We start from the raw sequence: 12,745 nt of genomic DNA, 5'->3' as shown, positions 1-12,745 counted from the left end.
GGCAGTGGAGAGGTGCTTTGGGCTCTGTGCAGGGTAGCTGGGGCTGCGGGGTCTCCCCAGCTCTGCTGCAGCACCAGCGGGTCCTGAAGCCCTGGGCTGGCCTGTCCCAGAGCTCAGGCAAAAATAAACTGGACTCTGTATTTGGAGCCCAAATAAACAGCTGCCGCATATAGTATGAACATGCAGCTCTCTAACCTGTGATATACTTTGCTGCTGCCTTTCTTCCTAAACTTGACACACCTTTGTTTAAAGTGTTCCAGCAAAGCGTTGTTTATTCAGGGCATTATTACCAGTATCTCAGGCTCCTTTTTTCTATCCTGTGACTCAAGGATAGCTTAGTGCAATTTCTTCCATCTTTCCTCCATATCAAAGATATCCTGGCAAGTTCATGTTTATTGTTTGCAGTTAATGTTTAATATTTCCTATTGCTGGCATCTCATGGTTGATCTTAATTACACCTTTCTAATGTAAGACAAAAGTCAGCGAGCGAGACTGTGTTCACACTCGGGCTGTGGCTCAGAGCCTGGCACCGAGCACCCCTTGGCCTGCTGGTGCCGCTGGGCCGGGTACCTGGTGCTGCCTGCACCCCCTCCCCTTGCCCGCTCTGCGCTTCACGGGCTGCATCCGGAGGGTGGCTGCTCCACGCGAGTCGGTGCAGGGTGTCCGGTGTGGGGCCTGGCACCGCCGTGGTGGCTCCCACGTGCCACGGCAATGCAGACAAGCAGCAGTTGTTTCTGAGCGGCTCGAGTGGAAGAAAGGATCAACCTGCTATTTATTTTGTCCGGGCTTTAAATGCTAGTGCTGGTTTTTCCTCCCGCTGGCTGGGCTGAATCGTTAAAACAGATTAGTAGGAATTAAAAAAAATTAAAAATCAACAGAGTGCAGAGGGCGAAACGCCCGGCTCCTAGCAGGACGGCGAGGTGTTGCACGCCTCTGTGCAGACCCTGGGAGCCTGGGAGATTCCTGTGCTCCTTTTGCCCCAAAACTGGGGAGCTGGATGAGGGAGCGGCAGCCTGCTGCTGCGCAGCCCTGCTTCGGCACTCCTCGTGCCTCCCACCACCATGTCACATCGGTGGGTTTGCAGGCAGGGTCCCCTCTGCCTTCGCTGCCTCACGAGGAGGGACCGCTCACCCTCCGCTTTGGGGCTCTCAGGCTATAAATATCGGGGGGGGGGGGGGGTGACGAGGGGCAGCCGGGCCAAGGCACAACCCGACACCACCTCTCCCTCATTCACAGTGACATTTTGTCAAATGCCAGTGGGGACGGGGGTTGCTTATCTGCTGGCATACACTCCGGTGACCTTCACAGCTCTGGCCAGGTGCCTTCTTGCTGTATTTACACTTATTTATAGCTCTCTCCTCCATCCTCACCTCTTCCCTCCTCCCTGCTACTGAAGGGGGGATGCCCACCCCACACAGGTCCCTCTGGGCTGGGAGGGCTGGGAGGCAGCTGGCGTGTCCTTGGGGATGATAAGGGGCTGGCAGCACCCAGTTTTGCCACCCCAGGGTGCTGGTGGCGTGACCGCGTGGGGACCACGTCCCCTGGCTGGGAGCTGTGGGGACAGCAGGGTGCACCCCGGGAGCGGACGGGGCTGGCTTTGGCCCCGGCGTGGGTCGCAGTGGCCGTGTGCCCCCATTGCCTCCTCGCTCGGGTTCTGGGGCAACCCAGGACGGTGCTGGGGATCTGCAGGCGCCCGTCCCTGCCTGCCCGAGCGGGGCTCCCACCTGCCCGAAGCCGCTAGCGGGCCTGGGGCAACCATGCCAGCTGCCGCACCAGCCAGCCCGCTGCCGCCTGCCTGGGGAAGAGTTCATCCCGGTGAAGCAGCCGCCCGGTGCCCGCCTGCCTGCATGGCTGTAATCCCCATTGCAAGCAGTCTGTGATTACGGATTTCCCTGATAAGCCTGGACGGCTCTCTCCAAAACCCCTGCCCAAGGATTTTCTTTCCTTTTTAGAGACAAGCCTGGGGTGAGGGTGAGGAGGGGGAAACTCCCCGGCCAGCCACAAATGCGGGCACCGGGAGCCAGCGCTGCCCGTGCTGCCGCGGGGGTCTGGCGGGAGCCGGCACTTGATGTTCTCGGCATTTCTCACCTTCTGCTGATTTGGGTCCCAGCCTAAATGCTACTGGCTAATTTGGGGCTCTGTCTTCAGCGCGTGCGGATGTATATTTATCCCTTAATGCTTTGGGTGGGCACTTGGCTGTGGGCAGGGAGGAGGCTCCGTGCGGGGCTGAGTCACTGCTTCGGCTTCTCAGCGAGGAGATGGGCTGCCTTTTTCTGGCCGGTTCCTTTGGCCCCTCTGAGGTGCTGCCGCTTGCTTTCCTTCCTTTTTTCTGTACAGCAAAGTGGCATGTGAGTGACAAGGCAATTGCAAAGCATCCTGGGGCCGTGTATGCAGGTGGCAATGCAAATCTGGCCTCCCAGGCTTAAACAGGATTAAGTTCCTGCGAAGGCGCTGCGCCCGTCCAGCAGCGCTTTTGCGCCGGCAGACTTCAGAAGCCGAAACTTTTGCAGCCTCACTAAGCATGAGCACAGTGCGTGTGCCATGGCCCAGTGCGCTCAGAGCCTCGCTGCAAAATACTTGGCCACCACTTCAAGGTGCTGGACCCAGGAGTTTTGCAGATAAGGGAGATTTCTACTGGTGCTGCTGTCGGGGATATGACAGAGGAGAGGACCTGGAGGTCTCTTTGTCATGGTCACTGCCCTGTCCCCAGCCCCTCTGAGCCAGTAAAGCGCTGCAGGCAGTGGGCAGCTGAGCTCTCTTGCTTGCCCTGGTTTAGGTTGCAATTGCCTGGCAGCAGGGCTGCAGTTCCTCCAAGACGATGTCCAGAGGTGACATCGCCCCTTTGCTTCTTTCCCAGGCTTGCTGCAGGGAAGGCCAAACCCCAGAGCATCAGCATTTGCCTGAAGGCTGCTGAACTCTGGGTTGTAGGTGCCTGTTTTCAGGCTGGCAGGCAGGAGGGCCGTGCGCTGCCTGCTCCCCGGGCAAGCTGGCCGCACACATGTGGAGCCAAGGTCTGCTCGTGGTGGGCTTGCTGGGTACCGCTGCCCCTGGGAGCCAGCAGCCTGGTCCCAGCTCGGCTCTCCAGCCCTGCTGACTGGGGGGTTTAGTCTGTGGAGCCCAAGTTGACACTGGAGAAGAGGAAAACATTTCCTGTCTCGTTAATCCAATATTTGAATTAGAGTTGGGCTTGGAGAGGAACCTCATGTCTCTGCAGAGGTGAGACCTCACATACTCCTGCACCTGAGTTAACACTGCTCCAAAGCAGGAGAAAGACCTGAAAGGGGAAATGTCCCACCTGCTGTCCCCACGATGTCGGGAACCAGCACTGAGCTGCGCTCAACGGGGCATCCTTGGATGTGGCTGCAGCCAGTGGCTGCCCTCACTCTGCTGCAGGTCCAGCCCGGGACACGCGCCGGAGCTGCTGGGGACGCTAGAGACGGTTGCCCGCGACGGCCGCCCTCACGATCGGGCAGGGAGATGGAGCTAACCCCCACGCCAGGTCCTCGTCCCAGTCTGCCTTGCCACTGCCCTGGGAAAGGCAAAGATGGGGGGGCTTTGCAAAGGGATGGGGAGTTAGAGCAGCAGGTGCCCTGGTGAGTGCAGTCCCCAGAGCACCCGGGAGCTCTTCCATTCGCAGCCCCGGGGGACAAAGGGATGCTGACCAAGGAGCCACCAGAAGTTCTTAGACTGATTTGCTCCCATGGGGTTTCCAGGAGAAGGCATAGTGCAGGCTGGGGTTGGAGCTGGTCCCTCTTCGCCCACCCGCAGTGGTTAGGGAGAGGCCCTGCTGGTACTGGTCTGGAAACGCTTAGGTGCAGCCGAGGCTCCCCGGGACAGGAGAGTTGGCGAGGTGACCTCTGGACGTCCTTGGCTGCCAGTCGGAAGACTGTCCCTTGCGCCTTCTCGCTATTGCCACCTCTGCCGTGGTGGACATGGACAGTGGGGCTGGCGGCGGGGCGGTGTCGCCACGGCGGGCACAGAGAACCTCCTGCTCTCCAGGCTGTCCCCAGGCAGGCACAGCACGGCTGCTGCCGGATCCGGCCAGCCTCTGCAGGGACATGAAACGAGCACAAACCCTCGGCATGAGGGTCCCTGCCGGCCTCCCGGGGCAACCCCTGCTCCCACGATTGAAGTTAGAACCCCCCCGCAGCGGGAAAGGGCTGCCGAGCTCAGCAGTAAATGAATAAAAACGTTAATGCTCTGTCCTCCCAGCAAGCAAAGCCTCTGCAGAGGCGAAGCTCCTTGCAACACGCAAGCGAGTATCAGCTGCCTCTTTGTCCTGCAATTGCAATTGCGTTTCTGCTAGGGCTGAGGTCAGAGCTGGTTCATGCTTTAAAGAAAGCCGAGGAGGATGTCTCTGAACAGAAGCCGTTCCCCCAACTGCCCTCCACCTTTTAGCTTTGGCTTTCTGTTGCAGCTGCCCGCGCGGTGCTGCTGCGAGGTGCTCCTGCTGCTGGAGGGGATGCCCAGGCTTGGATGTAGGTGTGTGGCACAGAGGCACGCACGTAGCTGCCTGGGCATCCCTCTTCCCTGGAGCAGGGATTCATTAGACAAGTCGCAATGAGCTGCCGGCAGCTTTCTGGTCGCAGCCATGCTGCAGCGCGCACGGGCCAGGTGTCTGGGCTGGAGGATGCCTCTGAATTTTTGAGCATGTCTCCATGGGTGTTTGCTGGCTGCACACCAAGAACCCATGGCTGATCTTCCTACAAACTCCCGAGTAAAATTAGAACAAAAGTTCACTCCTCTCCCAAGGCAGCAGGAAATGCAAAGGGTGGGAAAAGGGAGAGTCAGAGCAGATGAGGTCCAGTGCCCGCAGGCAGCCTCCCCATCGCCGCTGCCACCCCCTACCTGGGCAGGGGGCTGCGTCCTCCCCCACCCCTGGGGCCAGCCCAGAGGGGCTCTGCTCTCAGAGCTCAGTGCTGGGCTAGCGGTGCTCAGAGGGATGGATTCCCTCCAGAGACTCAAGTCCTTGGTGGCTAGGCCAGTTAAATGCAGAGGGGGCTGGCTGGAGCTGCGGCTTCATGCTGGGATGCCCTGCTGGGTGCCCACGCAGGTGACCGTGCTGACCAAAGGCTCTGCCCGCTTCTTCCAAGCAGGGGGATACAGATGTAGGCAGAGCTGAGTTTTCAGGCGCTCCTGACCTGTGCTAGCTGGGAATCTGGGAGCACCTGCAGCCAGCCACTGCCTTGGGATGGCCGCGCGCAGCGTGGCAGTGCCGGGGCACTCCTGCCTCTGGGGTGCCCAAAGAGGGCAGCTCAGCAGCATCGGATCGCAGGAGTTTATTTTTACCAAGCCCTGTTGCCAATGGGGACATGTCACATCTGTGGAGTTGATCAAAAGACATCCCGAGCACTGGTGTCAGCTGCTCCTTGTGATCTCAGCACCAGGATCTTTTCCCTTGTGGCATATCAAAAGGAGCAGGACAATTTGACTGCTTTGCTATTTTTAATTGAACGCGCGCACACACACACAGAGAGACACACATATATATATGTATGGCTTTTCTAAAAATAAAAGTCTTTGCCTGTGTTCCCATGGGAAGATTTGGGGAGAAGGGGGAGCCGGAGTTGTTGCAAGAATTTTTCTGGAGCAGGCGCAAGAGCAGTGGCAGGAAAGCGGGGACAAGCCACAGCAGGTAAGGGACACATCTGAATGGCCAGAGGCCGTCTGATCCCAGAGCAGCCCAGGATGCCCCTGAGCAGAGGGGACAGGAGAGCTAGGGGAAAGGTAACAGCCGTGTCCCCCAGAGCTGGCAGTGATGAGGATGGGGACCCTTGACCTGCTACATGTGCTCTGACCACTTGGGGAGCAAAGGTTTTTGCAGAGCAGGTTTGTAGAGCCCCAGCCTTGGGGGGCCCACGAGGGGTATCGGTATCCCAGAGCCATTCAGGGGTTTGCATAGAATTTTTTTGTGCCTGATATGCTTGGTGGCACCATGCTCGTGGACATCAACCTGATACACGTCCCTCCCACAGCAGGGTGGAGGGAGGACGCTGAGGAGAGCATCCCTCCAGCGCAGGGGCAGCTCCCCAGCCCCTCGCAGTGCTTTGCCTGCGCCGGCGAGGCTGGGGCAGCGTCAGCAGCTCCCCACCATCCCCAGCCCCGCTGCGGCCGTGGGCACGGCTGGGCTGGCAGCCCGTTGCTGGGACATGGCACTGGCTCGCTATTGGGCCATGAAGCTGCTCTCCCCTACCCTTGCTGCATCTTCCAAACCGCTCGCCCTTTCTTCCACTGCCCCTGGAATGGGACAGAGCAGAAAGCAGGCGAGAAATGCAAAATGGTAGTGGGTGTGCGCACAGGAGTGTCCTTTGGTGTGGCACAGGGTGTTCTAAACCGGGTGGGGAGCATGGTACACAGGCTTCTCAGCCTATGGGAACACAATCAATAATCCCAGGTTATCCCAATTAAAAACAAAGGAGAAGAGAAAGAGAGAAATGCTGCGTTTTCCGTTCCAGCAGCTCGGTCTGAAATCCCTTTTCCTTCCGGTTCAGTGTCGGAGGACACCCTTCCAGGGCACTTCAGGAGGGGAGGCCCCCACGTTCTTCTGCCCCTGCAGCCTCCCTCACATGCTCAGATGTTTGCCTGCTCCAAAATCCATTTGCTCTGTAAATAAACTTGCTTCCCTCATCGCCAGAAAACTCCCCCCCGGGCAGCCAATACCGGGAGGAGTTGCACCAGACCTTTCCCCTCTGCGTTTGAACCGGGACACCAGCGGCAAAAACGAGCGGGACCCGAGGGCTTGGTGCAGGCAGCGAGCGGTGGTGCAGGCAGGGCCGTGTGGGTGCCAGCCCTCGCTCCCATGGGTGCTGGATGCAGCCGCAGGGCTTCGTGGCTGGGCAGCGGCTGGGAGCCAGGCAGAAGCGGGGCAGGTCCCAGCTCCTTTCTGTGGTTAAATGGAGATTTTTAGCTCGGTTCCTAGAACTCGCATCGCCCCACGTGCACCGGGACATTGATTCGTTTCTGTGCTGTTTTTCTCATCCTGCATGTGCGATGCGGGGACCGGGGTCTGTATTGCCTTGGCAGTGCCTTGGGACATGCAGGACGTGCAGCTTCCCCAGAGGGACTGGCCCCGAGTGGTTCAGTGCCACGCGGGGGGGATGGGGACGGGGACGGGGTATGGAGCAGCCAGGCTGACCGGGCGTGAGGCTGCCCACCGGAGCCCGGCCCCGTGGTTTGCTCTCACGTGCGCCCAAGTCTCTTGCCTTGCTCTGTTATCGCTGATCCCGAGGGCAGCTGGATAACCCTGGATGTCACCCTTAGGGCACCAAAGGCAGGAATGGCTTTAGTTCCCCCTAAGAGCACCAGCAGCGGCTTTGCTACAGTCCGGTTGGCTGTGCTGTGCCCTGAGCTTCTGCTCGCCAGAGGAGATGAATCTCTTCCAATGCAGATGCTGCTGTTTCGACACCTGCCATGGCGCGGGACGCAAGGGGGGGGTGGATTGTGGCAGTTGCGGGGCAGTTTTCAGTAACCAGCAGTACCAGTGCCAGGTTGTGCAAACCGATTTGCAAGATGCGCAGTAAAGAGGTGCTCTCTGCACTCTGCACTGCTGTTTAATTGCTCCTGGAGCCACTTGCCAAAGCTTATTCGAAAGAGGGTCTGAGTAATGGGCTCGAGGGGAGGCAACAGCACGCTGGGAGAGCGGCCGTCTCCTTGGGTGGTTGCTGCTGCCTGTTGCTGCCTGCCCCCCGGCATGGCGGCGGGCTCACCCACCCCCTTTCTCTTCTCTCCCCAGTACGAGGTGTCTGGCGAGGAGCACCTCTACTCTGACTTCCCCGAGATTGATTTGTCTCAGCTGGATGCCAGCGACTTCGACTCGGCCGGCTGCTTCAGCGAGCTGCAGTGGTGCGGGGAGCACTCGGAGACCGACTCCAGCCAGTACAGCACCGACGACTCCGAGCTCTTCCAGGTACCCGCATCCTCCTGGCACAGGCGACCTGAGGACGGAGGCAGGGGGAGGGCAAGGGAGGGGGAGAAGGAAGGAGGAAGAGGGGGGACACACACAACTATTAATAGCTCCTCCCCAGCTGATTAGTGCTCCATTAATTTGCACGCCGGCTCTAAATGGGGCGAGCAGAGTAAGGCTAATGAGGAGATGGACGAGCAGAGGAGGGCTGCTGAGCCAGCCCTCCTGTGATGTATTATTAAAAGGGAATTACAGCTGGTGTGCAGCGCGTCTTGTTCTATTCCCGGGATGGCAGGGTGTGCCAGGGCGCCAGTGTGGGGGTCTCAGGGCTGCGGTGTGGGGCAGGAATATTTATTTCCCAGGAGCAGGAAGCAGCCCCTTCCCCTGGCTCTCCAACTTCGGCATCCTCCCTGTGTTTAGGTCTGCGTTCCCTCTGACAGAGGGTGGCTGGTTTCTCTCCTCACCTTTGTGCTGAGATGGACCCATCACTGTGCCGGCACCGGGGACCGTGCGGTGCAAAGCAGTGCCGGGACAGAAGATGCTCCTGGGTACAGGCAGGGCTGGTCCTTGACCCTCAGCACTGGTTTTGCCTCTCCTTGCAGAAGAGCTGAGCATCTCATGGAGCTGTGGTGCCAGGGCAGGGCTGTGAGCACAGCTCAGGCAGGTTGGAGGCAGGGAGCTGCGGAGCCTGCCTGGGGACTGGGCACAGAGCAGGCTGGGCAGCTCGCTCGCCTTTCCCAAAACTCATGCCATGCCCTGGATGTGCCCCATCCTCGGGGCCTGAGGTCTCTGTGCCTTCCTGAGCAGCACCCAGGCCCTTCCGTACCCCCTCGGACAAGGAGGCTGCGACCCACTGGTGCCTGCTAGTCACCAACTCTGGGTTACATTTTGGGAGGGAGGAGGATTTGTATTTAAACAAAGGGAAAAAAAAATAAAAAGCCCCAATATTTTCTAACCTGGCCATAATAACAACCCTCTGGCTTTTATGCTGTGCTGATGCTGTGCTTGAAAATGGTCCAGTCCAGCTGAGGGACCTTCATCACGAGATGCATATTTTCCGCTGAACTTCCTGGGGAAAAGATAAACAGAAAAGAAATGCAAAAGACAGGCCCATTAGGAGCAGTGGAGTATGATGAAATGTATCCCACTGAACTTGTATGCACAGTGGTCTCATGCCAATAACAGGAGGAAAAGAAACAGAGCCAAAACTGGAGCATCCTGCTGCCTTTCCCTGGAGCCTGCTCTAGTAACTGCGAGCAAGGTTAGGGCACGGAACAAAAGATATGTAATTTTCAAACAAGATGAGAGAAACACAGGAGGCTGTGTGCAGTCAACAGTCTTCCTTCGGAGCCTGAATTTACCTCTGTGCTAATTTTATAGCTGATGGTAGCCTGCTCCTTGTTGGACATGGTTTACATTCAGAATATGATGGAGGAGGACCGAAAAGAAGGAACTCCTGGCTCACTTCAGCCATTCTCAGCTTCTGAGTCCTCTTCTGGGCTTTTGCATCATATTTCCAGATTGGAGGGGGACTCATGTGGCTGTGTGGGACTGGGAGGGCACTGGGAGCGCTGGAGGTGCGTCAGCCGAGGCAAAGCCTAGATGGAAAGAGGGGCCCGAGGGGGCATGTCGGGGCAGTGGGCAGGTCGGAGGCAGGACCAGCCCGTGGACCTGCCTGGCCCAGCGCAGCCCTGGTGCAGCCCCAGACACTCAGAAATCTCCCATCAGAATCCCCAGATCATGCCATTCACCAAAAAGAATAGATCAGGGGAGCCGTAACATAAGGCCCATCTCATTCTGGGGGCAGTGCTCTGTTGGTAGGGTCCCTTGCAGAGCGCTTGGCGCAGCTGGCTTAAGCCTGAGGGCTGAGAGCCCCCGTCGAGCTGGAGGTGCCTGTGTTTGAAAACACAGTGAAAACAAAAACCACACTGCTTGTTGCAAGCTGTGGCATGTGGCCAGCGGTGCAGCCCGGGCTGAGCTTCCCCTGTGCCCTCCCAGGGGGCCGTGCCCTCTTGTCCACTTGGCAGCCCCGGGCTGAGCTTACGGCTCTTCACATTTTATTTGCCGTCCCCATCAGGAGAGCTGCAAATAACCAGCCGTGCCCTCTCGGGCCTCCCCAGCCCCGTGGAAGGCAGGGGGCTGTGCCTGCCCCCTCCCTGGGCTTCCATCCCGGCTGGATGCTGTTCCCAGCCCCGCTCAGTGGTGCTGTGATAGCCAGTGCTGGGGGGACTTGCAGCCCAGAGTCAGGAGGGTTTGGGCAAGGAGCCTTTTAATCACAGATCCTTTATCTGCTGCTGTTTGCCTCATGGTGGAGTGGAGGCAACTATTGGGAGAGAAGATGCTCTGATTCACTATATTCCTGCTGGGGGTGCAGGGGGACAGACTGATCCTCCTTTTCCAGTTGGGTCTCTCTCCTGATCCTAGTGCTGTGCTGGGGAAAAGCCCTCCCAGGTCCCCTGCAGGGTCACTGGGAAGTGTGGGTGCTGGTGTGGCACTGCCAGCCCCTCTTCCCCCCTGCCCAGCATCCCCCAGTCCCTCTGCCCAGCCTAACTGCCCCTCTCTTCTCTGCCTGCTCCTTTCAGATAATAGACAGCGAGAATGAAGCGCTGCTGGCAGCCCTCACCGAGACATTGGATGATATACAGGGAGATGACATGGGCCTGGCTGCCTTCCGAACTATGGAAGAGGGGGACACGCTCAACCATGCCTACACCTCGCCTGCCCCCTCCCCCAAACCCACCGCCCCGGTCACGGGGGGGCCGCCCCCGGCCCCCGAGTTTGATGAGCTGTCTCTAGTAAGAACCCACTTCCTACTGTTTAAGGTGGATTTGGATGAGCCCCTGATAAGCCGGCTGCATGGGTATGATAGGAAGCAAAGGTCTGAATTTTTTCATTCTAGGCTTAAAACTCTCTTTAACCGTCAATACCAAAGCATATACTTGTATTGTATACGTATACATGTTCTGCATCATTGCTGTCACCTCCATCACCATCCTCACGGGAACAAGCTCTGTGTATACAAATATATCTTTGAAGGGGTGGGGGCGGGTGTCAAAGGGGTGGGGGCTGCTTTGGCAAGACCCACACCTGCTTTTAATCGGACGTGCGGATGTGGGGCTGCCCGGGGCTCTCTCCCTAGCCCATCCCAGCCCCGTGCCCATGGGCAACGGTGGCTGCTCCCTCCCGGCTCTGCCTCGGGGCCGAGCTCCCCGCTGCTCTCGCAGGAGGGACAGAGGGGGCTTGGCCGGGGTGTCAGAGAGCCCATGCCCTCAGCTTTCAGCGGGAGGGTTTGACCCCCCCACGCCTTCCACCACAACCCCCTCGGGGCCTGCGTGCCCTCCAGCCCCTGCAGATTTCGTGACTGGAGCATCCCTCTTGGTTCGCTGCAGTATCCGGGCTCCAGCCCTGCTCCCCCTCCTGGCCAGGACTGACTGGCAGCATTTGCTGCAAACCGCCGCCGTCCTCGGGAGGTGCCCTGGCACAGGGGCACCCACCCCACTCCCTCCTGGGGCTCACGGTCCCCCCCAGGGACCCCCAGCCTGGCCCCGAGGTCTCCCCAAAAGCCGGGGCTGTGGCAGGGAGGAGTGACATCCAGTGGTGAGAGCGTGCATTTCCACCGCCCACGCCCTGCGCGGGGGGGTATATATCACACACAATATGTATGTGTATATATAGGATGTATACGTTGCAGGGGGGGGGGGGGGGAAAGGTGCTGGTTGCTTGCACCAACAGGAGCTGCACGCCTAAAGCTGTGGGTGCCCCGGCTGATGTTTCCCGGCAGACCCTGACCTGGGCACCCCTTATTTCTATCGCCCTTTAAAAGCCCCCGCGCCCGCCCCGGGGCTCCATGCCCGCCGGCCAGCGCGGGAGCCCCAGATCTGTCTCCTCCGTGCAGTCCCCCGGCGCCTACGCAGTCGTCTTGCTGTTGAGATGTTGTCGCCTTCGGTTGTTAGCGCGACACGGGCGGAATATGAAATGTTGTTGCTGGGTGTGGGGTTTGGTTTTTTTCCCCTCTAACCAAAAATGGTTTTGAGCAGAAGAAAAATGTTATGCTGACCTTGCCATCAGAAGTGGTGGCACTGTGGGTAACCCAGGGAAAACCCCGCTCCCACTGCCCGTGATCCTGACAGAGCGTGTTGGGGAACATCCTCAACAGGTCCCACAGGGGCTTGCATCTGCAAAACGCCTTGAAAGCTCATTAATGAGTCGAGGCCCTATCTGGATGTTTCAGCTAAATGAGCCTTGCACGGGGACCCAAGCGAGCTGTCCAAACCTGTCACTCATGCCAATGTAAAGTCTCTGTAACCTAAAGGCGGAACTGACGGAGTGAGAAGTTTGGATGCCACGACAGCTCCTGTGTGTCTGACGGGAGCAGGGTTGCCACTGGGAAGTAAATTCCCTCATGTCCCCACCTCCCCGACCTGCTTGGGGGTCCCTGGGGACGTGGGTGAATGCTGTGGAGACAGCCCCAACCCCCTCAGGGCTGTGCGTGGCCAGGCGCCTGGCCCCGCAGATGTGGGAGAAATACCTCCCTCCTTTTTATTTTTCCTCCCCCATTTTTGGGTCAGATGCTCAGCAATGGACCTGCGTAGCGCAGGCATGAGCCGGGGGGCTGCAGCCCCACCGGCACTTTCTCTTGCCCTCGCTACGATGCCGACTCCTTTTCTTGCCGCTTCTCTTTGCAGCTCAAGAAGTTGCTCCTCTCTCCATCGCACGTGCCTCCGAGCTGTGAGGCTCAGCGGGACGGGAGCGCCCGGCGCCCGGGGACCCCTAAATCCCGACCCGCACGGCCCTGCACAAAGGTACTTTCTCGGCGGGCAGAGCTCGAGCCCATCCGGCGCC

General features: G+C 58.9%; 1 protein-coding gene across 2 annotated transcripts in view; it reads left to right on the top strand.

Annotated features, from left to right (window-relative positions):
- The window catches only part of PPARGC1B (PPARG coactivator 1 beta), a 58,311-nt gene that overhangs the window by 28,306 nt on the left and 17,260 nt on the right, over window positions 1-12,745 (top strand). For both annotated transcript variants that reach the window (XR_007509650.1, XM_049829130.1), the window contains exons 2-4: window positions 7,733-7,906; window positions 10,486-10,698; window positions 12,589-12,705. Coding sequence is in view for 1 of the 2 variants with exons in the window: in XM_049829130.1 (XP_049685087.1) it covers window positions 7,733-7,906; window positions 10,486-10,698; window positions 12,589-12,705 (504 nt within the window). In the remaining variant the exon portion in view is untranslated. The remainder of the gene's footprint in view (window positions 1-7,732; window positions 7,907-10,485; window positions 10,699-12,588; window positions 12,706-12,745) is intronic.

This window comes from Accipiter gentilis, chromosome 26, assembly GCF_929443795.1.
Source record: "Accipiter gentilis chromosome 26, bAccGen1.1, whole genome shotgun sequence".
NCBI classification, from domain to species: Eukaryota; Metazoa; Chordata; class Aves; order Accipitriformes; family Accipitridae; genus Astur; species Astur gentilis.
This window is presented reverse-complemented; position numbering and strand designations above follow the sequence as displayed.